Source organism: Neoarius graeffei, chromosome 10 (genome assembly GCF_027579695.1).
Source record: "Neoarius graeffei isolate fNeoGra1 chromosome 10, fNeoGra1.pri, whole genome shotgun sequence".
NCBI lineage: Eukaryota > Metazoa > Chordata > Actinopteri > Siluriformes > Ariidae > Neoarius > Neoarius graeffei.
In genome coordinates this window covers 7,632,568-7,659,933 of record NC_083578.1, presented here as the reverse complement: position 1 = coordinate 7,659,933, position 27,366 = coordinate 7,632,568, and the positions used below count along the sequence as shown (strand labels likewise).

General features: G+C 42.6%; 1 protein-coding gene across 1 annotated transcript; it reads right to left on the bottom strand.

Annotated features, from left to right (window-relative positions):
- Nucleotides 1-1,490: 1,490 nt before the first annotated feature.
- rnf10 (ring finger protein 10) lies at nt 1,491-26,345 on the bottom strand. The gene is made up of 18 exons (XM_060931184.1): nt 25,817-26,345; nt 16,529-16,719; nt 16,242-16,447; nt 14,532-14,622; nt 12,090-12,274; nt 11,738-11,874; nt 11,449-11,606; nt 8,849-8,983; nt 8,557-8,755; nt 8,306-8,439; nt 6,309-6,426; nt 6,108-6,209; nt 5,763-5,900; nt 5,518-5,609; nt 5,381-5,438; nt 5,134-5,298; nt 2,282-2,351; nt 1,491-1,914 (listed from the first exon to the last, which is right to left on the bottom strand). Exons 1-18 carry the CDS (start codon nt 25,965-25,967, stop codon nt 1,905-1,907), a joined length of 2,340 nt encoding a protein of 779 aa, XP_060787167.1. The 5' UTR covers nt 25,968-26,345; the 3' UTR covers nt 1,491-1,904.
- Nucleotides 26,346-27,366: the final 1,021 nt, after the last annotated feature.

The window sequence follows — 27,366 nt, the reverse complement described above, 5'->3', positions numbered from 1 at the left end:
ACGATAGACATTTTTGACAATAGAAACATTGAGAATATATTTGTGCATTCATATTTACATTTTTCTGGAGGAAAACTACCGCAAGTTGAGATAAGTCAGAGCCACTTGCGACCCTTTCAGCCGACAGGCCATTTCAATGTTATTTCCCCGCGAAAATGACAGTCGTGTCTATCGTCACTGTTCTGACAATTATTTTATTTCAATTTTGAAAATAAATTTTTATTTCAATATTTTATTATTTGGTTCTAGTGATGAGGTATTTAGTATTATTACTAAATTTGTCAGGTTAATGTAAAAAACAGTTTTGTTGCTATTGCATCTAGAGTGTCTGTCAGAATATGATGGTAGACGTTAGTTTGTCGGTCAGATTTTGATGATAGAAACTAATGTGTTTCTATTGACAGACATGCTAAATGACATGTCAGGCTTTTATTAATTAATTAGTTACCAGGACTACTGTCCTAAAATTTGTGAATGTCCAAGAGCCCAAATGTTACTAGAAAAACTTAGAATGATCAAAATAATCAATTCAGCAATTTAAGGAGATGGGACTTAAGGAGTACGCCACCCCCAGGTGAAATTGAGTCAGTCCCTAGAGTTGGATGAGTGAGCCAAAGCGTTTTGTAGCCGACCCAGCCATTGCCCTGATCTAGAAACACCCCGTTTAGCGTAGTCGCTGTAATCCGGCGTGTCCAGCAAGCATGTCGTTGCAAAAGTGAATCAAATAACTCCATATTTTATAATTATTTCTCATGACCTGTACATTCACATCGAGTACACATCAATGCAAATTAACATGAAGGGATTTACTAGACCAATTTATATCTGGAACTATTTTCAGCCACAGCACAGGCAAAGCACCGCTGCAGGCGCAAAGACACCACGCAGCACCTGTCAGTGTCAGCCTAGTAGCCAGTGTTGCCAGATTGGGCGGTTTCCCGTCCAGTTTCAAGTGCATTTTGAACATATTTTGGGCTGGAAAACATCAGCAGTATCTGGCAACACTGCTAGTAGCAGAGAATTTAGTAGTCACGCTGGTGTATTGACGGAAGTTGAGGGTTTTCAGGTGCTGCGTGGTGTCTTTGCGCCTGCAGCGGTGCTTTGCCTGTGCTGTGGCCGAAAATAGTTCCAGATATAAATTGGTCTAGTAAATCCCTTCGTGTTAATTTGCACTGATGTGTACTCGATGTGAATGTACAGGTCATGAGAAATAATTATAAAAAATCTTATTTGATTCACTTTTGCAACGACATGCTAGCTGGACACGCCGGATTACAGCGACTACGCTAAGCTAACCGGGGCGTTTCTAGATCAGGGCCATGGCTGGGTCGGCTACAAAACGCTTTGGCTCACTCATCCAACTCTAGGGACTGCAGGGACTGCCTCAATTTCACCTGAGGGTGGCGTACTCCTTTAACTGGCCTCTGTTATGGTAGAATCTGCCTGTACGAGTTAGAATTACTCATTTCCAGATCAGTGAGCAGACAAGAGGCGGTGCATAAATCTTTATTCCTTAAATCAATATGCAGATTTATAAAGCAGATTCTCAGTACGGAATCAAAAAAAAAAGAGAAAATAAATGCATTTAAAGGGAAAAAAAAAAAAGGAGGCTGCACCTCGATGAAGCATCAGACTCCTGCTCAATTTCAGCAGTTAAACATTCAAGACCAAACTCTGGCTTTAATACAGGTTAGTAAAATAAGAACTGTGCAGAAAATACATTATTGTGAGCTGTGGTGAGAAGGGGGCAGGAAGGAAATGAGCAGCAATTGCAGTGAACTTTGAAGTGGATCAAAAAAAACCCCCAAGAACATCTTCACTCAAAGCATCAGGCCTTCAGTGATGACATGAAGGGTGATATTCAGCAGCTGGCTGACTGCTGTCCGTTAAACTCTTGAAGGTCATCACTGAACCCTGAAATACATTTGTGAAAATCAAGGAAGTGCCAACAGAGCTGGGTGAGTCTGTATCAACACCTCGCTCTGAGGTCATCTATCGTACACTTGAAATTAAGTTTGTGTGCTACTTTGAGCAAAAGCCCAATGAATCTAATCACTGATTTTTACTGCCTGATCACCCAGTTTTATTTTAAATTGTTTGAATGCTAAATGCAGTCACTTTAATTTGGTACCAAAGTCTCTAGCCTATAGTGAGGAGTTAGATCATAGTTTATTAATGACTTGACTAAGCGGACACTTGAGGAACATAAAATTGGAGTAAAGAGGGAAAAAAAAAAAAATGGGTGGGGGGGGGTGAAAGTGTGATCTGCGGTCAGGTTTACTTTGTGTGAACCATCGAGGTGCTAAAGAGAAGCTTCTGCTTTTTCTTCTTTTTCTTCCCTCCTTTCTCATCTGGGAAAAGGAAACGGTGAAGAAACCGTTACATCATATCAAACAGATGCTTCTGCCATTACTAAACACAGGAAGTAAATAATGACACACTGATGCATTAATCAGGGATGAGAATGGGACACTTTTTAAAAAAAAAAAAAAAAAACACACTGAAATGTCTGCCAAGGGCAGACAATGCACGCATGGGGGGGGGGGGGGGGGGGGGGGGGGGGGGGTGTTTCAAAGGGGGGTGTGCCCCCCTAGGAGCATGGAAAATCTTTATAAAATGCACTAAGAAATGTGACCTCTGATGACTTCTAACATTGAAAATAAAAGGGAAATCATTACCTTTGAAAGCTTGAAATATCCAACAATATCTTAATCATTTTCCCAAACTTCTGAAATATTTGCAAACAATTGTATTGTGTGAAATAAATATCAAATAGACTATTGAACTTGAGTCAAATTCAAGAAATAATAAGTAATTGGTGTATACATTTTCTAAAACATATGTAGATAATCTCAATGGTTATATGTAAATTTTCTAAAACATTATATAACATTTTATTTCAAATAAAAATCCTTTATTTTGGTGCTTTAAAAAGTGCTTTCACATAGGAATTTGAAAGATAAATAAGAAAAAACCTCACCATATATTTACAATCTATAGAGATTGAAAAATGTTTTGAAGCACAGTATTAACACCAAATGTCACATAAAATGTCAGCACCACAGACAAATTTGAAAATTTCAATTAAAGGTGGAGTACGAGATTTTGGAATAACGGTTCCCGCAAGCCACATTTTGAAAAGAAACATGCCCGCCCTCGCCATGCTCCCCCCCCACCCCGCGTCTCCACCCCTCCTCCCCCTTATAAAGCCTGAGAAAATCAGCCTTTATAATGGGTGTCTATTGCATTACACACCAGTGCAGCAGAGTGTAGAGAGCTTGGAAAAATAGCTCAAACTTTCTCATTTAAACTGTGTTTTCAGCCCCAATTTTCACTCCACACACAATTCTCAAAAGTAGTAGCCACACTTGTCCTGATTCACACACACACACACACACACACACACACGTGTCTACCTACACGATAGGACTTGCAGTTTTTGAATGAGAAGCCTCAAAGTGAAGAGAGCGCAGCCCCATAGACTGCCATTATAAACTTGGCAGAAAAGTCACTCGTTTAACTCGTGCTAGTGACCTCATTTTTTACACTACAGACAAAAAAAAAAAAAAAAAAAAATTACATCAATGTGTTCAGGAGATCCTTGTGGCACTCACTGAAAATTTTGTGAATATCTCCTTCCGTTTTCGTGTAAATCCCCGTTGTTTGGAGGGAGCACACTGAGAAAATCCTGCACGCTGTGACACTGCTTGCTCTCTCACAAAACACACACACACACACACACACACACACACACACACACACACACACACGGCTGCTCGCAGGCTTCAGTGTGATTGACGTGTCAGTATCCAATCATTTTGAGGTGGTACCTCGATATGATTGGATGGCGTTTTTCCTTTATTTTACACTGTAGACTGGATTAAAATATTTCGTTTTTGGGTCAAACCTTCTATTGTACTGCTTGCAACATGGGTGTGTGGAGCTTTTCAAGCAATATGGTAAAAAAAAAAAAAACTCCTGAAAAAAATCTCATACTCCACCTTTAATAGAAATAGATGGTTAGTTTGTTTTTTTCACCTTCTTTCTAACCATCTCTTCCAGAATATTTAATTTCTCTTCTCTTTTTACCAAGAAAAGGAACAAGAGATGTTGCAGAGGGTTTGGTAGATGGTAATGCAGTTGTAGATGTGGCTGCAGGATTAGTAGAACTTGGTTTTGAGCGAGATGATGGCTGAATAGAGGAAGAGGTTGACTGCTCAACAGGTTCATTTGTGACAGCAGGTGACTTGGCAGATTTCTTGAGCAGTTGTAGATTTGACATCCGATTCTCACTTGTGTATTTTCTCTTTCTAGATAGTTTATGTTTTTGTAGGGCTTTAAGAGCTTTTGCTGATACATTTCTATTGGCCTGTGCCTTGGTCAGAACTGATTTTTTTAACATTAACTTATTTTGTCTGAACTCTCTTGCTCGTCTTTTTTCTCTAGCTCTTTCTTGTATTCAGCAGCAGAGTTCCTCATGTTTGATCACTTAAGTGATCAAAACCGTGTACGTATAGCTTGTTTCTCCATGAATTGTAGAAGTGAGATGAAACTAGCGCCAAAACGTTGCCGGAAATCGTCGCGAGTTGTCGTTAGCATAAATATTGAAGAAAGCAATGACGATTTCCGTTATCACAGCTGCAACCAATTTTGCGATGAGTGTTGCCGAAAGATGCTGGCAGGTGGGCGGGCGGTCGGACCTGCCTACTTGTGCCACCACAAGCCTCGCCGCGTGCCAACCCCCCTCCCCCGAAATTCTCAACGGATTTACACGTTTCACAAAAATGACATTTTCAGCAGGAAAAACTCAGAATTCTGCAGAAAATTCTCATCCCTGATTAATCTCAGTCACGCACAGACACTCCCCCCAGCCCAAATTAATCAATCAATTAGCAGTTTAAAGCCACAGCAGCTCTGGTGTTTGTATAAAAGAGGAACAAAGATGTCTATTTTCAGTTTGAAGATGTTCACGCTAACACTTGACAAAGTTTGCACAAAGCTCAACTGGTAGCTATAAGCTTTTTTTTGGGGGGGGGGGTTAATCCAAATGAGATCTGCATACTTTGCCACTAATTATACAGATCACTTAATTTTATTTCCCCCCCTTGTTACCAAAATACACAGAGGACTGACCAGTGGTGGGCGGAGCTTCAGTCTTGGCTGGTGGTTTGTGGTCCAGTTGCAGCAGTGCTGCTTCAACCGCCTGACTGAAGGAGTTCTGGAAACTTGGCACCGGCACACGGTCCGATCCGTCACTCTCCCCATCGCTATCAGCCACCGGAGGAGCCAGGAACACATCTGCACAGGGTTTTTTTTTTTTTAAGCAAGCAGATCCAACCCTCACACTCACTAGACCAGATCAGTGTTCTAAATCTCAAACCTTTCTTCGGGGGAAGTTTGGGCCAGACATCTGCTCGTGCTTTCCCGTCTCTCAGCATCTACATGGATTAAAAGCAGAGATTTAAAAAGCATTCCCAGGAAAAGGAGGAGTGTTTTTGGAAAGAAGGCAGGGTTAACCTGTGCAAAGGACATGCAGGGCAAGTCTTCCTCCACACTGCCTACGCTGAAGGACGGCCCAGTCCCGTTTAGCCTAGGGAACATCACAACGTCTGAAACATGACAAGGAGACAACTCGTTAATGGTGTTTAACGCCAGTCCATTTGGTGTCTTGAATAACAGACAACTGAAGTGTAGTCTTGTATGACTGTTACATTTGAATGCACTGGAAAAAAAAAAAAAAAAAAGGAAGGAACTGCCGTTACCCGAGACAGGACTGCTGCTCAGAGGAGACAGAGGTCCAAGCAGGAACTCCGCATTCTGTCCTGGTGGGCTGTGCTGAGGAGGAGAACCAAACGCTGGGAACTGCTGCAGGTTCTCCAGCCCGATGTGCACCTCTGGATCTACAAACAAATATGCTGCTGTCGGCAATGCTCAACGCCTAAAGGCTGATTTATACCTTCTGATTAATTACACGCCTGCAAGACTGCGGTTACATCTAGTCATGGGAAATACAAGCTAACAGTGAAGGCACTACAACATCACACGACACTGTTTGCAAATAAACTGACGTTAGCATTCTAAACTGTTGTACACTTTTTAATGCTCACATTTCCCCTGCTTCCTGTTCTCTTCCATCTCAATCCTTTTCTCCCTCCTCTTCTCATCCCTCGCTTTTTTCTGCCTCATACGCCTCCTGCGCTCCAGATCATCTGTCAGAAAGGAACCAAGTTTTTGATCAATGATTTTATTTTATTCTATTTTTTAAACGAACAAAACAAAAAAAAAAAAAAAAAGGTGCAGGCGTGTACCTGAGAAGCTGTCCAGCGTCTCCTTGGAGACGACAGGGGGCTGGAGGTTGAGCTCACAGATGCTGAACTCACAAGTGAGTGGCAGGTGAGATAGGTAACGGTGTCGACGACGAACGTCCTTCAAAAACAAACCCCACACACAGGTTTACAGTGGTGCTTGTGAACCCTTTAGAATTTTCTATATTTCTGCATAAATGACTTCAAACATCAGACTTTCACACAAGTCCTAAAAGTAGATAAAGAGAAGCCAGTTAAACAAATGAGAAAAATATTAGACTTGGTCATTTATTTGAGGAAAATGATCCAATATCATATCTGTGAGTGGCAAAAGTATGTGACCCTTTGCTTTCAGTATCTGGTGTGACCCCCTTGTGCAGCAATAACTGCAACTAAACGTTTGCGGTAACTGTTGATCAGTCCTGCACACCGGTTTGGAGGAATTTCAGCCCGTTCCTCCGTACAGAACAGCTTCAACTCTGGGATGTTGGTGGGTTTCCGCACATGAACTGCTCGCTTCAGGTCCTTCCACAACATTTCCATTGGATTAAGGTCAGGACTTTGACTTGGCCATTCCAAAACATTAACTTTATTCTTCTTTAACCATTCTTTGCTAGAACGACTTGTGTGCTTAGGGTCGTTGTCTTGCTGCATGACCCACCTTCTCTTGAGATTCAGTTCATGGACAGATGCCCTGACATTTTCCTTTAGAATTCGCTGGTATAATTCAGAATTCATTGTTCCATCAATGATGGCAAGCCGTCCTGGCCCAGATGCAGCAAAACAGGCCCAAACCATGACGCTACCACCACCATGTTTCACAGATGGGATAAGGTTCTTATGCTGGAATGCAGTGTTTTCCTTTCTCCAAACATAACACTTCTCATTTAATTAAAAAAAAAAAGTTCTATTTTGGTCTCATCCGTCCACAGAACATTTTTCCAATAGCCTTCTGGCTTGTCCACGTGATCTTTAGCAAACCGCAGATGAACAGCAATGTTCTTTTGGAGAGCAGTGGCTTTCTCCTTGCAACCCTGCCATGCACACCATTGCTGTTCAGTGTTCTCCTGATGGTGGACTCATGAACATTAGCCAATGTGAGAGAGACCTTCAGTTGCTTAGAAGTTAGCCTGGGGTCCTTTGTGACCTCACCAACTATTACATGCCTTGCTCTTGGAGTGATCTTTGTTGGTTGACCACTCCTGGGGAGGGTAACAATGGTCTTGAATTTCCTCCATTTGTACACAATCTGTGACTGTGGATTGGTGGAGTCCAAACTCTTTAGAGATGGTTTTGTAGGGGGCGTCGTGGCTCAGGTGGTTAAGGCGCCATACCATGAATGCGGGCGACCCGGGTTCGATTCCGGCCCGAGGTCATTTCCCGATCCCTTCCCGTCTCTCTCTCTCTCTCTCTCTCTCTCTCTCCCCCGCTCATTTCCTGTCTCTACACTGTCCTATCCAATAAAGGTGCAAAAAGCCCCAAAAAAAAAAAAAATAAAATAAAAATAAAAAAGAGAGATGGTTTCGTAACCTTTTCCAGCCTGATGAGCATCAACGCTTTTTCTGAGATCCTCAGAAATCTTTGTTCGTGCCACGATACACTTCCACAAACGTGTTGTAAAGATCAGACTTTGATAGATCCGTTCTTTAAATAAAACAGGGTGCCCACTCACCCCTGATCGTCATCCCACTGATTGAAGACACCTGACTAATTTCACCTTCAAATTAACTGCTAATCCTAGAGGTTCACATACTTTTGCCACTCACAGATATGTAATATTGGATCATTTTCCTCAATAAATAAATGACCAAGTATAATATCTTTGTCTCATTTGTTTAACTGGGTTCTCTTTATCTACTTTTAGGACTTGTGTGAAAATCTGATGTTTTAGGTCATATTTATGCAGCAATATAGAAAATTCTAAAGGGTTCAAACTTTCAAGCACCGCTGTGGATACTGAACTGCTTGGAGTGTGATCGTGGCTAGATCTGAAGCCGTACCTCGTTAACCGTGTGGCCTTCGATCTCTGCTACAGTCGCGCTGATGGACTGAGGACTGTTCTCCAGGCTGCCGTACTCCCTCAGCAAGCAGCGCACGTTCACCGGGTGCAGGAACATCTGCTGCCCGTCCTCCGCTACACCAGAGAGAAGACCTTGCATTAAACATGATGGTTCCACAAAGCCACCTGCCTACAGGAGCAGAGCATCTCTAAGAATTAAAAAAAAAAAAAAAAGTCACTGCTTCCTCACACCTTGGTAGAAGTAGTAGTATGGACCAGGCTGAGAGTTCTGCTGTGGCCCAGCCTCATTAGTCAGGGTTTCCTCTCCTGGACCAGACACCTGGTCAGCCACCTCGGTCACTTCCTGTTCAGCTTCCTGCACAGCTTCAGGAAGTTCATCAGTGGTTTCCTGAATCTCATCATCAAATGCTGAGGCGTACAGCAGAACTGGCTAGAGAGAGGAACATACAGCGTTAGTCCATTTGAAGAGACGAGAGCGACAGATTTGATCATTTTACAGCCTCTGACTGAACTGGCTGTTCACCTTGGAGCTGGCGAGCTTGTTGACCTCCACCACCTCAGTGACAGCTGAATCAGTCAGAGAGAGCTTCCTCATATCTACGCCCTCCACACTGCCTTTATCCGGAACATTCCGCTTCAGCAGGCTGTTCTCTCGCTCCTACACACATACAGGAAAACAGGGATGTGATTTGGGGCTGGTGAAATTATCTGAAAATTTTAGCCGGGGGTCTGGGGGCCGCAGGCCCCCAGCTGGTCCAGGGCAGCACCCTGGTTGGGGGACAAGGGGGGAAGCCCCCCGAAGCTCCTGGGTTTTCTGACTTAAAAATTGTACTAAAATGGCAAGCAAACACAAGAAAAAACTTGTCATGATTAACAAATTCAAGCCAATTTAATGGTCAACATGCAACTCTGACACACTCACTCACTCTCTCGCGCACACACACTCCCTCACTTGCGCACACCCTCACTCACTCACCCCCCCAAAGAACCAGCGCAGCAGGGCCCGCTAGCCCCGCGCCTTGGGACGCAATTCGCCCCGAGGCGAGCCACGGCGCTCCGCTTAGGTTTCATTTCTATCCCGGGCTCCAACCCGACTTTGGACGCTCGTAGCTCGGGCAGGGGAGGTCCCAGTATCCCCAAACTTGACAGCCAGAGACCTCTGCCCTCTCCCCAAAGAACGAAATCGCTGAACAGATGTCTCACAGTCTCATGTCCAACATCTGTAGCAACCTCTTTCTCCAACCATTCCCAGCGGAACTTGTTTTTCACTATTCTGTCGATTTCTTTAACTCGATTTGCATCTTTACGCTCGATCACGGAGGCTGCCATCTTTCAACTCTGTCTGAAGCGAGCTTACGTACAGCTATCTAACAAGCGCGTTCATTAGTTGTTACAGAGCGATGGGCCAATCACGTACCTCGTTTCATCTCAATGACGTAATTGCGTCAATGAGATGAAACGAGGTACATGATTGGCCCATCGCTCTAACAACCAATGAATGCGCTCGCTTCAAACAGAGTTGAAAGATGGCAGCCTCCGTGATCGTGGCGTAAAGATGCAAATCTGAGGCTGCCATCTTTCAAACAAAAAGTCGGAACGAATAGGATACGAATGTGGATTTGAGGGAAAAATCGGAAACATTTTTTTCTTCAAGTTTTGAGGTGAAAAAAGCGGAATTCCGCGAATTCGCGGAAAAATCACATCCCTGAGGAAAAGCTTGAAGACTTCTAGCAAACAGCTGGGGCAATCAAGAGGTCTATCACTGCTCAGTGATGAGCAAAACATGTACCGTACCTTTCTGATGAAAGAGAAAAACAAGCATGCTCAAAAAAAAAAAAAAAAAGTCGAGAGGGAGGGCTCTTGGGCAATAAAATTACTGTTAATGAGCATGAGTGAACTCAGTGATTAATGTAATAAAAATCCCAATATTCGCATATAGGAATATATAAAAGGGTCATTTATTGAGTAGACTTCAAAAAAACTTCCAAATTCAGGGGAGAGGAAAAAAAAAAAAAAAAAGGCACAAGAGCAACACAAATCTACACTATTTTAATCAAACAATTAAAACAAGAGTTTCAAAAAAAAAAAAAAAAAAGTCCCTTCCCACGCCATGTGGCGCATAAGGCAGCGCCAATCTCCATTCCCATAGCCCTTGGCCTCTCGCCTATTACATAGCTAGGGTTACAGGGGGGGGGGGGGGGGGCGGCGCGCGCGCGCGCGCGTGTTCTCTGGTAACTGCGAGAGTTTGACTCCCCACTCCCATCTGTATTGCAGCGTGCCTTGCCAGATGGAAGCAGGTACCATTTTTATGATGGTCTTTTGGTAAAACACGAGTTTTGACCTTGAAGAATCGATAGATAGAAAAAAATAAAATGGTTAGTGTTTCTGGCTCTCATAGTAGTTTTGTTCTTAAAAAATTTTGTTCATAACTTCTACTCTATTGGAATATATTGCTTCTGAACTTCATAATTGGTGAATTATGGTATCAAGCAGTCTGTTTTACTACATTTTTGAACTTTTGCCTCAGTATATGAAGTATTGATTACTTTTGATTCATACATATTATGCACATGTTGTGAATTCGGAAACAAATGCAATAAAGATTGTTGGGTTACAAAGAGTTTGTGTTTTTTTTTTCTCTCATATTTCTTCGGACAAGTAAATTTCCTTTCAACTTGCCCGACAGGACAAGTGGTTTCAAAAGTTAACGTAGAGCCCTGGGGGGATGAAGAGAACTGACACCACCCATGAGTCTTGCGTGATAGTGTGGTGAAAAAGGAAAGTTTTGAAAGCTAGTTTTAAACCATTACACAAGTCCAAAGCATTTGAGACCGTGTGCGACACTGATAGAAATGTGAAAGTCAAACTAAATAAGTTACACTTAAATTTGGTGTTTAATTCCACACCATTATAAATCTACATTAAAAGACGTGAGAGATTTAAACTCGCGTCTGAGTAAAGTGTTTATTCGACCAACATGGAGGAAGGAAAAAAAAAAAAAAAAACCTAAAACCTTGTCAGTTTCTCTGAATAAGAAAGTTGGTGCACTGTGTGGTCTGAGGCTTATCATTGATCCTGAATTAAAAAGGTATCTGAAGGTTATAAAAGGTGTGCACGCATGACCTGCAGTTGCAGCAAGGCGCTCTGTATGAAGCAGGCTTGTGGGTCATCCTGTTCCTGCTTCAGCTGAGCCTTAAGTGCTGCCCTCTCCTCCTCCAACAGACCCAGAACCTGATCCTGAGACGCCAGCAGCAGCTTGGAATACGAGCTCAGACGCACATCTGCAACACAAACACCATACTCATCATTACTCAAAGTATAGAGTTTTAACTTCTGTAGTACTAAAGACAGACTTTATTTCCATGTTCTGTGAGGTGTTCAGCTGAGCTCCCTCTAGCACACAGCCTCTCACCTCCAAAGCGAATGGGTTCCTCTACTTTAACCCACTGGGAGCTGGGCAGAGCCACCAACACGCCTTTCTCCCGCCGCATCAGGCGCATGGTGATGACATCACCAGGCATGTACTGACGCGTTTCCATAGCAACAACACTGAAGGCGAGATACAAGGAGTTAAAACCGGAAGGTTCTTGGGATGCACACGTCTCTGTACACCTTGTAGACAACTAAAATCCACCAAATTAAACTGAACTTCCCAAATTGTTTTGCCTGGTTAAAACCGCCCGACACTGTTTAAATTCATCAGAAACCAAAAGTCTACAATCCAGAGAAGCAACTTAAACAGTTTCAGCATTTCTCTTTTGTACCTCTTGAGGTCTGCGCTGTGCACGGCCTCGTAGCAGATCGGACACTTGGACCAGGTTTTCTCGCTCAGAGACAGGTAGTGCAGCATGCAGGGCCAGCAGTAGATGTGGCCACAGCGAGTGATGTGCGCTGCCACTGGAGGGTACAGGCAGATCGGGCACGACGGCACCTCGTGGCTGTAGATGCGCTGTTTAGGAGGAGAAAAAAAAAAAAAGGGTTAAGGTTCCAGTGCCTTCAGTGCTTGGACACTTTTGCCCCTTTTCCACCACATCAGTTCCAGGGCTGGTTCGGGGCCGGTGCTGGTGCTCAACTCGTTCAACTTGTGAGCCAGCCGAGAACCAGTTTGCTTTTCCATAGCTTGCGGTGCTAAGCGGAGCCACGTCATTACGTCGCTACGTTTGCATAAACCTTGGCGCGAATATCGAAGCAAAAAACACAGAAGCAGCAGCAACAATAACTAGACCGGACAATTCCCTGGGGGAAATTGTGAGCGGATGCAGTGCGCAAAGCAATTCGGTCACGCATGTTCGCTGGCCGTGAATGTGTGACCTGCAATGATGTTTCAATGCAATGATTATGTGTGTGCTTGAGACAGCAGCCATCATGAAGAAGAGCTATTCAAGAGTATAAACAAAGTGACTACAGGCGGAAATTAGCATGTACTGCTATAACCTGGGACAGACATCTGTCCTTACCACAAGGATAATGTTTAATTTGTGCACTGTCCCTTTTAAAAATAAAATAAACTCTAAACTCTAAGAAGAGTGTTTGTATGTACGAACAGAAGTGTTCCTAATAAAGTGGGCGGCTAAGGTGAAGTGTCATGCCGACCGAGGCTGTTTTTTTTTTTTACAATAAAAAGAAATTCACAAAATTCTTTCACAGTGAGCGCTAGAAGGGTCTCCTGAATAGACTGATGTTATTTTTTGTCTGTAGTGTTAAAAACTAGAGACTTTTCTGTCACTTTTATAATGGGTGTCAATGAGCTAAGACACACAAGGTCTTGAATTTTGTGCTGTGTTTTACTATGGACCAGACCTCGAACAATGACAAATAACTCGACAACGGAAGCAGCTATTCACAAAATTCTTTCACAGTGAGCGCTAGAAGGGTCTCCTGAATAAAATGTATTTTTTGTCTATAGTGTTAAAAATAACGACACTAGAGCGATTTAAAAACGAGTGACTTTTCTCACGTTTATAATGGGTGTCAATGAGGCCTGTCAGCTGCCCTGTCCTCAGTTTGACACTTGTCATTCAAAAACTGTAAATCCTATCATTGAGGTAGACACATTGTGTGAATCAGGACAAGTTTTACTACTACTTTTGTGAAAATCATGTCTGTAGAGTGAAATTTGTGGCTGAAAACACAGTTTAAGCGAGAAAGTTTGAGCTTTATTTTCAACCTCTCTCCACTCCAAGTTAACGAGCTTCACTGGTGTGTAACGCAATAGACACCCATTCAAAAGCCGGATTTTCTCCCAGAACCCACATGGCGTTTGAGCCGGGACTGATCCGAAAGTGTAGAACCTAGCAGAAAAGTTGAATGCCAGATCCACAGAGGAGAAGTTTTCCTACGTTTTAGAGTTTGAATCACGTCTCTAGTTTAAAGCATGCCAGAGCAGCGGACGTTTGAAAAACGTTGAAAAACTGCTTTTTTTTCAATTAATTCCATAGAAATGAATGGGGGTTTTTTCGATGATTTTTTCGCGACTACGTCGCGAAAAAATCGTATTCTGTAGAGAAAAGTAATAGCATAGCGAGTCCGATCGAGCCGCACGTTTTGATGTATTGTTTGTCTGTGTGCTACGTACGGTTATTGAGTTATTCGAAATCAAAAATTGCGTAGGAATAATAAATATAAGAAGAAACACGTAGAACATAGGTTGCACTGCAACCTATGGGCCCCCCTAGGGGAGCCCATAGGTTGCTGTGCTGCAGCACTGCATCCTAATGACTTCGTGTTTGTACAGCTGCTGCTTCTCGTCGCTTAAAAATGGCGATCTTTCATGGTCTTATTGTTGTTAGTCTTAACAACTCCGCCCCCCCCCGTTGACGCAAGCGGTTCTTTCCTCTGGCCCAGCAGAGAGTTGGTGCTAGCCTGGAACCGGTTTTTCTGGCCCCAGAGCCAGCTCTTTGTCAGTGGAAACAGAAAACCCGGTTCCAAACTAAGCACTGGCCCCGAACCAGCCCTGGAACTGCTTTGGTAGAAAAGGGGCATTAGAAACCCCAAGGGGGAGATGGATAGATAAATAAAAACTAAGCTCTGTGCTTGGCTCCCTAAAAACCGCATCATGCGCTTTGAGCCGTTGAGTAACAGCTAGTCAGGTTAATCTCCAACAGCTTCTCAAGCTGCTCTATTCCTGTAAACACACTGCGGTTCTCTCTGCCCCAACACACCGGATTTGATCAATTCTTCATTTTTATATGAATGGGATCACTCACCACCTGCTGCACACAGTCCCAGCTGACCAGAGTGTCAGGATCAGTGAAGTGAGCTTGATAATCCTGGTCATCAATCACCACAAACTGGCAGCTACAGAGTCAAACAAGGAGCGTCAAATTAAACAGGATCATCGTTTACAAACTACAGTGGCGCAAGAGGAATAAAACCCATCAAGCTGGTAACCAACACCACCCTGTGGCTGATCATTTTCCTGTAGCGGTACAACACGGTAGGGCTGTGCGATGTCCCCTTAATTGGCATCGACGATGTTTACAGTGCAAACATCGTGATGGATGATCATATCGTGGGCGGGGGGATTTTAATACCACATTATTAAATTTATTAAAAAGTATTAGATACTCATCCGAGGCTTTGGCACGTTAAGAAAAAAATAAAAAATAAGCGCTAGGGGATGTGGAATATTTGGCCTTGATAACGGATATGTGGTCCAGCTGCAACATGATGCCCTACATGTCAGCTACTGTACATTATGTGGATCGAGAGTGGGCAATGCAGTCCAAATGCCTGCAGACGAGTTTCATGCCAGAGACACATTCAGCGGACAATTTAGAAAACGCATTGTGCGAGACATTTGCCGAATGGAAAATAGAAAAAGATCGCCTGTATAACAACGGGGCGAATATTGTCGCAGCCATCAGGCAATTGAAATGGCCGTGGTTAAGTTGTTTTTGGCACAATTTGAACCTGGCCATAACCAACTCGCTTGCGCAACAGAGGGCCAGTACAGACCGAGCGTTTGGAGTTTGCCGAGCAGTCAACACTGCGTTTGCGCGCAGCTGGCTTCGGAGAAATGAGCTGCGCAAAGTGCAGGTGGAAATGAACCTCCCCGAGCACTCACTGATCACGGCAAGATATTAATCAGCTCTAACAATGAAAGACTAGTATTCAAACTATGAGAAGAAACTACACTTAAGCTATTACTCATTGTTTATTTACACCATATCAATTGAAGAAGCGTTTCGGCCTTTAGTGCGCACTTGAACGCGCTAATTTTTCCAATTTATTAGGGTCTGAATTATTGCACCAGCTTTTAAAATCATGATTTTTTTTTTTTTTTACACTGTCTTTACATGTCAGAATCACCTTCATTCTTCCATTTGGTTTGACATTATGGCTTAGAGTGGACCATTCTGTGTCTGAAAGTAGGCCTATTTACCAGATTAAAGTTATTTGACTTCTGCCGAAGTCTGCGCTTCACTGCCGCTTGATAAGGTGCAATATTTCCCAACTGAAGTCGTTAATAGTGGCTATTTGTTTAAACATGACAAATTTTACATTAAAAGTATAGTGTAGGCTAAAAAATGAAGTCAAAATTTATTAGTAGGATACTGTATTTGTGTAACCACATATGCTCACTAGCACGTCCCTGCACCATAGCCTACGTGAACAAGCGGTAATAGGATATTACTTTATAATGATTTATATAATTATGTATTTATATATAATTATGTTACATAATATATTTATATATTAAACAAAACTAAATAACTAAACTAACAAAAAACTAACTTTTTAGGTTAAATAGGCCCAGATGATACCATATATGCATGTTTATGACAGGAGGGGGCGTGGTATCACGATGGTGGCTCTCCATCGTGATGGATGACCACCATCGTCGATGGACGATGGCATCGTCTATCGGCACAGCCCTACAACACGGCATGCTTTCTCCCCGAGCTCTAACTCACTTGGCCTGCAGAAACAGCTCCTTGTTGAAGGGCTTGTGTTTGTGACCCCATTTGTTGCGGCGACCCCAGCACGAATGCCCATCGCCTCCGGAGCCGACATGGCCTCCACGCGGCTCAAAGGTAAAATTGAGCAAGTGGTTCAAACTGATCTTTTTAGGTCCAGAAAACTGAGCCGGGCTGAACTCGGCCCGGTGCGTCTCGGCTACCTGTGGGAGGACAGACGGAACAATCAGCACCATCAAAACAAGCCGTCACATATCCAGCTCTCAGCGTTGTGAACATCTTACCTCTTCTCTTCTCCCACCGCCCATGAGCCCACCCTGTCTACCTCCTCCTCCACCTCTCTGGGGGGGTCTCTTGTCGAAATTCTTGCTTTTCTGTGGGTGGGTGCGACGGGGGCCGGGAAAGCTTTCTGTTTTGGGGAAGGCAGGTTCCCGCTTACGGTTGTAGCGCTTGGAGCTGCCATTATTCTTTGCATCTTAAAAGGAAGACAGAAAAACATGGAAAAAAGTGTTAGAACTTGCAGTGTAAAAATGCTCTTCAAATCTGATCAGAAAGGATGGGATTAAATATACACAAGGTCCGGGTAACTTCCTACCCCCCCCCACACACACACACACCTCTGTGATTATCACCAAGCACAGACTGTCCATCCGTCACCGAGAAAGCTACTGCAAGATGCTCAAAACTGATTTGACAGCTAATTGCATCACATTGCAACAACAACGTTTGACTTGCCACATTCACAGCACACTTTACTGCCCTCCATCAGATATCAAACACTGTCCAGATACATGAGCTTCATCACTGAGGAGACAAACGTAGCCAGACATCCTGCTAACTAATCCGATCCAAATAGGGCTGATGTCAGAACTCTGGGAAGTGGAAAATTGACGGCATATAGCACAGCACGCACAATTTGTTTTTGGGTAAAAGTAACAGGACAATCCATAATTTAGGGAGAATTATACCCAACATACCAAAAATCAACTGTGGTTACAAAAGTTTGATCTGTAGATCAGAACAGATCATGAGTTTCCTAACCAACTAAACACAGTTCAGTCACTAGCTGGATGAAAATGTCCTGTTGATCCAGTTGTACACTAGAAAACACCACACCACTTACTTTACTTTAATACCTCGCAGTTTACATAAGAGTGAACAGGGTGTTGACGCAACTTATCAGTGAAACGCAGAGCAGCTGACAGGGCACTTTAGGACCAAAACAACATTACAACCAAACTACTTCAGGGCTTGACATTAAGGACTGCCCGACTGCCCAGGGCAAGTGGGACATGTTTGCCTGACCGGGCAAATTGCAATGAGCATATATTACAAACTAGCACTATAAAACTTAAGCTTTTTGATCTTTTATTTCAGTTCCTAAAAGCGTCCCTCACTACATATCCGCCATTATGTCTTGGCTGTTTTCTTAGTCCGTTTCATAACTTGCAAAGCATTAAATTTTATATACCCCCGCTGCTGTTGTATGGTAGGCATACCGTTTATAGACCCTTTGTACAGGATGTCACATCACGTGATAAATTACAGCTGGGGTCAGACAGACACCGTCTTTCATGCAAGCAAGGCTTAATCGGTCTTCAATATGGTTCATTTTTACACCGTTTTTACTTGCTCAAACAAACAAATGGATAAAAAGATCAAGAAAAACGTTAAATAGAAGCAAATGCTTCAAGAACAAGTGAGGAAATGAGTGGTTAAAGAATACGAGGAGAGGAGCTCAGCCTGAAAACTCTAGAGAAATTCATGATTGTATTTAATATGTATTTTACAAAACCAGAAAGTCGGAAATGAGGATGGAAGAGTTTGCTTAAGAATCTTTTTTTTCTGCTCACATTAAAAAGAGTTAGTTTCTGCATGAAAAAAAGTGTTTGATTTTCTTACAGGTGAAGCCACTTCCTTATTTGACAGAAAACCCAGATTGGTTTCAAACAATTCTGGCATAAAAAAACCTCAACAAAGAGTGACATGCGTGATAAATCCTGAAAGAACAGAACAGATTAAGAGCAGAGAGAGCTGGAGCTTTGTTTCTGTTACAGGAACACAGTCCTGTGCAAAATATTCTTTTTTTAAATCATCTACCTCTTGGTTTATTAAAAAAATAAAATAAAAACCTGTGCTGCATCATGACAGACCAGCTGCACTGATTCAGTTACAGGTTGCCAGGTCTGTATAAAAAACACCCACAACCTACACAGTAAATTTTAAAACTCAAACATTATCCTGTGTCATGAGGCAGCACAGGTTAATTTTTTAACCTAGAGGTGCATGATATTTATGGCATGTTTCATAATTATTTGACACTGCTGTCAACCAGAGGGTTGAAAAAATTGACTTTCCCAAATTTTGAATTAAAGTATGTTTTCATTGAGAGTAATATCCAGCTGATAAGAATGCCAAAAATCTAAGAAAAAAAAAAAACCAATGTTTCGGTACTTTTTTGACCAATGAACATGCTAAGTCAGCAACAGTTACGTACGGGACCAAGGCCCTTACCGCACCCAGACAATATGAATACATTTTTTAAATGCCTATACCATGGTCAACCATTTATATTTCAGATTGTCTGATGAAATGGTCTTAATATGGCTAAGACATTCTATCAAAACCATAGTTTGGCTTACCTGACAAATAGTTAGAGCTACAATTTCAGTTACGTACAGGACATTTGATGAAAAATTCAAAAATGTCAGCCCTATGATTGCTCTCACATTACAGAACTTTTTATCCAAGCGAGGTCGCTCACTAGGCTTAGACATGAAAATTGATACTTTTTCTAATAAAATAAAGTAACCAAAAAACTTTCTGATGCCTCTAAGGACTATTTCTAATCCCCCTAAGTTACTATACAAAATCATTAAGTTACGTATGGGACAAACCTCTCATTTTCCATTCTAAGCCCATGTGGAATGAAGAATTGTTTATTGATCCAATCATAACCTCTCCGAATTATCGACAACATTATTCAGTTTATCCCTCTGGCATCTGGTCTATGAAATCCATAATTTTACAAAAATTCTGAAGACTGAAAAAATCTGGTTACGTACAGGACAATTTCAATTCCAATTCTGCATAGGCAGTCAGGAAGTCACATAATCACATTGAAGTTCTTTCCTTGTGAGGGATGATAGAAATAATGTCATTATCATAAAATGACCAGATATTAACAGTTACTTTAGTTAGGCACTCTTATTAGCAAAACTATTAGTTTAAAAAGAAATTTTTGTAACGCCAAGCAAAAATTATGTAATTACATATAATAATTTTTTTTTGTTTCAAATAAATTCTATCTGGTTTCCACAATATTTCAAGAATTCCTTGTGACTTAACATTAAGGATTCTTTAGTGGAACAGCTTCGAATTGGAATGGGCATTTGTAAAAATAGATACATCATCTCAGGTTGACGCAAATTGAGGGAAAACAGGTTACGTACGGGACACATCAGGTGAATTTCTATCCACACTGGTGCCTTTATGCAGGAACAGGTTTTTAGATGGCACAATAGGTTGAAACTAGAAACAAAAAAATGCCATGGCCTATGCATTATCTTTTCATTAGCCTGTTACAGAATCAGTCCTTGGTGTCAAATTTTTGTGAAATATGCCTTATACATTTTTTTTTTATACATTCTCAAACACCATACTGTTCAAAAGTCTTGGCACCCTATTGTTTTCTTCATACAAACTGTTTTATAGATTTCTACGTTACTGAGTAATGAACCTATGGAGCACTTGCATGTGACGTCACAGCCGATCCAGATTGTGACAGACGCCATCTTGTCAGTCAAACGCCATATTCCGCCTTCTACTTCTACCTTTTCTTCTGGAAAACCCTACTATATACACAATTCTACTACAACGGCTGTGGCTACAAGCTCTCCCTACCTGTGCACGTTTATGTTTTTTGTGTATTTTTGCGTGTTGTTCGTCTGTACCGGACTTCAATATCCACTACAACCGTATGGACTTACTGGACATTGGTTTCCAGCAGAAAATGACGGTTTGTAGCGATGTCCATCGCATGCACAACATTCCGGACAAGAGGAAAAAAAAAAACATTCCGGACGAGACAGCGAGACCAGCGGGGTCTCTGTGGATTGTTATTGGAAGCAAAGCGAAGGAGGCGGCGCCGGGAGCGGAAGCAAAAGCGGGGCTGCAGAGCCGGCCTGTTGACTAAGCTCAGAAAACAGCTACTCGAATCTCCACTGCTAAGCCTCTACCTCTCCAATGCCAGATCCATGTAAACATGACGGACGATTTGGAATTACCTTATTCTATAATCGGCTGGTCAGTGCTATACTCAATACTTAAGTGACTTACCCGTCCAATGAGGATTCTTGTTTACAAGATGCCACATCTGAGTCGCTGACAAATCCTGAATTTCTGTAAAGATAACTGTCCAGAGATTTATAGGCACGCAGTGCTTCACCACTGAACAGCGAGGGAAAGTTAATGAGGTAATCGTACACGTCTGGGTATTCTGCTGGCAGTTCAAAATCCGGTCGTGAAAACTCCGTCCGGAAAGCCATAAGGGTCACAAATCTGTAGATCGTTTATTTTAGACATATCTAGTTCTCTGTTCATTAGAAAAATGAGCCGTGTAGTCCGTCGATTGAAATTGATCCATTCTGTACACGAGTGCAGCAGTATTCAGCTGTGTTTTTGACCGACAAGATGGCGGTTGTGTACTTTCGGGTCACGTGACTGCAAGATCTCTATAGTCAGAGAGAGTTCTACACACAAACACACTGAACTTTACAACAGCTGCATGCATGTGAAACCGAAATAAACTGACCAAGGCAGGAAAAACTGTTTTGGATAAAATTGTTAGTGTCAGTTACAAGTAACAGATAACCAAACTTCAACTCGATGCGTGATCATTTAAGTCGCAACTCAACTATTCTATGGTTTTCTGAAAGAAGGCACAAACTCAAAATAAGGGGGGGAGGAATGTGATTTACCCCTCACTTGCCCCCCAAGGCAAGTAGGTTTAAAAGTTAACGTCAAGCCTGGCACGTGCACATTTCTTGCAGCTCTGTGTGTAGTCAATAAAGTCAAATCCTCTCCAGAAGATGCGAGTCTCTCTGGGAGCGGTGAGGATTTGAGTCGTCATGTGGCAGAACAAGAATAGCCTCTGAGCAGCAGTTAATAGTCACAAGGACATCTCCAGGCCACATGCCGACCCTTTATAAAAACACTGCTTGTTCTTTCAGACAATATTAAACATTTCTTCATGACTTGGGGTGTATTCAGACCAGGATAGTTCGATAGTTCACTTGCTTTGGTCCGAACCAAATGTTTTTTTTATTTTTTCATTTTGGTGCAGTTCGCTTTCACACTACATTTTAGTAAGCGGACCAAAATCTGTCAACAAAGCCATGCGCCCTGAGGTCGTTCAGCTATTGGTCAGAGACGACACGCGCACAAAGCGTTAAGTTCAAAAGTAGTCACGGAGGATAGCGCTGATGAGCACACATGTTGTGACAGTTCTGGCTCTTCACGCAAGTCGCTAGTACCGCCACTTTTTGAAAGAATGTCCCTGATTTTAATGTAGGTCTGACGGAGTTTCTTCACTTTTAGCCGACATTGTTCTGGGGAGCGCGTGAACCCCTTCTCCTTCATTTTCTCACTGAATACAGCAAACACGTCGCCATTTTTGTGTGTTCTCTCCAAAAGCTCAGATATGTGGACATCTGCCCATATATCCACAAGGGTACGCGTTTCTTCCTCGGCCCACGTTTAACCCTACTCATTTTTTGTACTCTGTAGTCTAGCCTACCACTGGTCTGAATGACTGAACGACTGTTGTAAGGTTCCCTTGACAACCAAAACAGTGTTTGCACTTTGCGGTGGAGTGTCAAGACTCTGTTTCCCATAATGCTCGACAAACGACGGAAGCTCCCGAGGTACAAAAAAGCAAAACTGTCGGATTAGGTCCGGTCTGCTTTCACACCTCCAAAAGGTCCGCACCAGGGTTCCTTTGGTCTGGACCGAGTCCGACCTTGCAGCTCGGTCTCGGTCTGCTTGTTTGGTCCGGACCAGAGTTCGGTGGTTTGTATTCAGACCAACCCAAAAGGTCCGGACCAAGGGAAATTTGGTTCGTTTGGTCCGGACCAAACAACGTAGGTGTGAATACACCCTTAAAAAAAAAAAAAAAAAAAACCTAACCAGTTTGACTTGAGGTAAATTTTAGATATATACATCTGCAGCAAAGATGAGCTCTGGTTTCTGATTGGTCAGCCAACATCAGCTCTGAAAGTAGTTCCGGCTCAAAGGCAAATTGCAGGTTTATATCAATCCGCTTCTCATTTCTATACTATGCGCGTCATAGTACGGTACTACTTTTTTGGTTTAAAATGTATATTTTCAAGCTCCAAAACAGTTCCAAGTATCATTGCAGTCACTCTGGGAAGTGTATATGCTAAAAAACTTCAATTTCCATACCAACATGGTTCTAGTTTTAAGGTCAACCAAACTTTTTTTTTTTGTAGTTTTATTAAGGTTGGTGCTGCATGCGCCACGCACTGAACTGTTCTGGAGCTTAAAAACATACATTAAACTAAAAAAGTAGTACCGTACTATGACACGCATAGTATAGAAATGAGAAGCAGACTGATATACTATTCAAACTACTGAACATCATGGACGATGCCAGTCACCGTCTGCACACCGTCATCAGCAGCCACAGGAGCCTGTTCAGTGACCGAATGCTCCTTCCTAAGTGCAGGACGAACAGCACACTTACACCGGGACGATAGTGGTATAACTGTATCGATACAAAGTATACCGGTACAGTTTAGTGCATCTGTCCACACTAGCGAGAAATGTTTGCGGTTTTCTTTCACGGAAGTTGAAATGCACGTGCGCGAAATGTTTCCGTGGTTATCGAGTAACTTCCTTCCGAGAATATGGCGGATGAAACACCACGTGTGCGCTTTTTGCTGTCAATGTACAGTCTGTATTTCTGGTGGTCATTTATTCAGTCGAATCGTATAAAACGCGCGAGGCAGTTGAGAAAGAAACAGAAAACGAATCTCCCTTTCTCCCCCTTCCCCCTTTCTTTGCTCCATGTAGCTCCCCACAGTCGTTTTGAGCCATTTTGATGTTTTATTTGCAGCTGGAAAGCACGTGCGTATTGTATGAATAACCTGGAAGACGTAGGAATGGTTCACTGCGCTTGCGCATTATATTTGTATCGATACAGAACCACTTCATCTGTCCACACTACAGCACTGATACGAAACCCATACATTTGTGGGTTTAGTACCGATACAGTTATACCGCTACAGTACCGGTACAGCGGTCTCAAAAGTAGCTGGTCACCGGCGGCAAATCACCGGCTATGGCTTGTTATGCCACCGGCTATTGTCAGTCGAGTCACAATTTAATATTAAATATTTCTGACAGCAAAAAAAAAAAAAAGTTGTGAACATAAATTACATCCACTATGTCATGCATGTCTGTTGCCGTGTCAAGGGTGTTTACATCCTCGACACGAGTGCAGCCATTACTGCCGCCCGTGTTGCCAGACTGCGCGGTTTCCCGCCCAATTTGGGCGGTTTTAAGTGCATTTCGGCGGGTTTTGAAAATATTTTGGGCTGTAAAACGTTAGCAGTATCTGGCAACATTTTTTTTTTTTTACTTAATACAAGAAATTAATGGATGCCAACGTTTTTGCCAAAATGGTATTTTATTTTCCATTGTTTAGGCAGCTTCAGCATCATACTGAGATTCTGTTCAAATTGTTTTTTTTCCTTCTATAAAGCCTGAGCCATTTATTTTATTAGTTTATAATTATTGTTTAATTTAATCTTCAGGAGAGACTGCCTGCACACAGTACTAGTATTAATAGTTTTTTTTTTCTTACATGGAAGCTGAGGCATTTATATTATATTTGAAGGTAACTTCATGTTGTGCTGTGAGGTTCTCTGCACTTTAACTTTTGAACCAACAGGTGTATTTGGATAAGTAAAGCCTATTCTGCATTTTTGTAGTCCTGGTAATCTTTTATATTGGTAAAGTTGTTTATAGGACCATTTCTCAGTGTCTGTTTTTTTTAATCAATAGTTTTTCAGTAATAACTTAATATTTAACATATCACTCAATTTTAAACAACCCCCGCGCCTCCCCCATGGCTTGCCCCCATAATCTCCAAAATTTCTGTGGGAAACACTGGCATGCGTAACAACGCTAATCAAGCTTAAGCTAGACGACCCGCCTCAAATACCCGTCCCGGGTAAATGTTATCCCATTTTAGATGGCCTGTTCCAAACCATCCCGCCCCATGAAAAATTCGTACTTGCATATCTATCTATCTGCACGCTTTGCATGCATTATGTCTGCCATCTTGCACCCTGCTGTAAATTATTTGTACCCTGCTATTCTCCCAAACTTTGAAGCCCCTGCCGGTATAGTTGCTAGTGTGGACAGGTGTTGCGGTACAAAAGTAGCTTCGTATCGGTACAAAATCCCTAGTGTGGACAGGGTATTACAAACTCCTTTGTCCTTCACGCCATCAGACTGTACAACTCTCTGGGGGAAGGACGGGACGGGAAGGAGCAGCAGCCTAGCCTGACAAAAAGCAATACTGGACAATGTGCAATATCTCTCCTACTGGACTCCCCCCAATATCTTATTCTTTTTTATATTTGTATATGTAAATACTTACTTTATCTAGAAGTTTTCTCCATTTATCTTGTAATGATGCTGCTGGAATCTTAATTTCCCCTGAGGGAACCCTCCCAAAGGGATCAATAAAGTTCTATCTAATCTAATCAGCCTACAATTTGCTGGCTGACCAATCAGAAACCAGAGCTCAACAGATGCTTCACAAACAAAACCTCTGTGCGATCACTGATGTGGTGAAGCTTTTTATTTAGATTTAAACATCAGGGCTTTCTAATCAAATCTATTTGTTAATTTCGAGAGACAAGTAGTGACAGACCCAACAACCTGCTTGGTGAAGTCTTAAAGGTAACTAGAAGAGGATAAAAATTGCGACGTGCTGTTCTTTACTGAATGTAACGGTGGTAAAAATGAAAAACACGTCAGCACGTTTTATTTACTCTGTGTGCATGCGTGTAAACAAGCCAGTGCCTTAATAAAACTACAAATAAAGTTCGGTTGACCTTAAAACCAGACCCATGTCGGTATAGAAATTGAAGTTTAACATAATATACACTTCCCAAAGTGAACTCAATGATACTTAGAACCGTTTTGGAGCTTAAAAACACATTTTAAACCAAAAAAGGAGTACAACAGATTTTACACAACACAGAACTGTTTTTCCCTGTTAAGGTTCAATTCCAAACGCATCCCTGCTCCCTACATAAGCGTCCTATAGAGTGTACAAGAATAGCGGCGGCTTGGTCCTACAAAGTGCACTAATCCTCCATTTGGGACACCACGTGACCCAGGGCCTATGAACGTCATATCAGATAAACAAGAGAAAAACAATCGCGTTTACAGCTGGGATATTTAAAATTTGAGCATACCAAAAAAAAAAAAGGTGAGAAATAGTTTAAACACAAAGCAAAGAGAGTTTTATTTCGGACCTGTTTTAGTTTTAGAGTCGGTTGGCGCTGGGCCTGTGGAGCTGGAACGGGGCGGGGCCTTGGTGCTGGCGCTGGGGTTTTTCTCCATGTCTCTGGGTGAAGGAGGACTGAGGCCGAGCTCCAGGGAGAGAGCAGCCGAGCTCTCTAGCATTAAACGGGACAAGAAACGAAAAAAGCGGGTTGTTATAAGAGGTGCGGGTCAGGCGACGAAGGCCCTTGCTCATGTCTGTCAAACCCGGAGACTCCATTACGGCGACATCTTGACCACTAAACAAACCGAGAAAAAAAATTACAAGAGACACCAAATCCAAAATGTCTCCCAAAGAAGATTAAGAAAAGTGGCGCGCAAAAAAAGCGGGGGATTAACCCCGGAAAAGGTGCTCTTCCCCTTGTTGTGGGAACTTCCTCGCCCCGCAGAGCGTTTTCCGCTCCCCAGCTGCGGGAAAACGGATAAATTAATGGCCGTTTAGGCCCAAATTTCCGATAACTCTAAACGCAGAGCTCTCTTGTGGCGACGGGTCGCCAAACAGGAACCCTAAGTACCCGGATGATGCTTTTATTCGCCTGACAGAGACTTCAGCGTTCCTGATTGGTGGAAATGTATTCTGTAAATCCTGCCTCCTGGATCGAATTTGGCTGGTTTGCCTGTCTGTATGAACTGCTAGCCAATCACAGCGCAATATTTGGCCAATCCTAGAGCGTTGTCAGAAAACGGATGGGATTAAGAATAACGTCAATGGGGCCTGAAACGGTTACGTTTGTACACACAACGTAATAAAACAGAATCAGAATCAGAATGAGAAAAAGCTTTATTGACAAGTAGTTGTTGCAACTACAAGGAAGTTAGCTACTATAAGGATTAATAAGTACCTAAATAAATAAATAAATAAATAAATAAATGCTAAATAAAGAGTCTATTCTAAGATAAATAAGAACTAAATTTAAAAAAAGAAAATAACTGTGCAGGTAAACAAATGTGCAAATTAGTTAAACAACTTGGGGGGGCAGAGTAAATAGGGTCACTGGTCATGTTTATTGGGGGGGGGTAGAGTGGGTCTGAGGTATGGTACTGGTAGGGAGGAGGGCAGAGTAAGCGGGGATCACTGGTCTTGTTTATTGGGGGGCAGAGTGGGTCTGAGGTATGGTACTGGTAGGGAGGAGGGCAGAGTAAGCAGGGGTCACTGGTCTTGTTTATTGGAGGGCAGAGTGGGTCTGAGGTATGGTACTGGTAGGGAGGAGGGCAGAGTAAGCAGGGTCACTGGTCATGTTTATTGGGGGGCAGAGTGGGTCTGAGGTATGGTACTGGTAGTGAGGAGGGCAGAGTAAGCAGGGATCACTGGTCTTGTTTATTGGGGGGCAGAGTGGGTCTGAGGTATGGTACTGGTAGGGAGGAGGGCAGAGTAAGCAGGGGTCACTGGTCTTGTTTATTGGAGGGCAGAGTGGGTCTGAGGTATGGTACTGGTAGGGAGGAGGGCAGAGTAAGCAGGGGTCACTGGTCTTGTTTATTGGAGGGCAGAGTGGGTCTGAGGTATGGTACTGGTAAGGAGGAG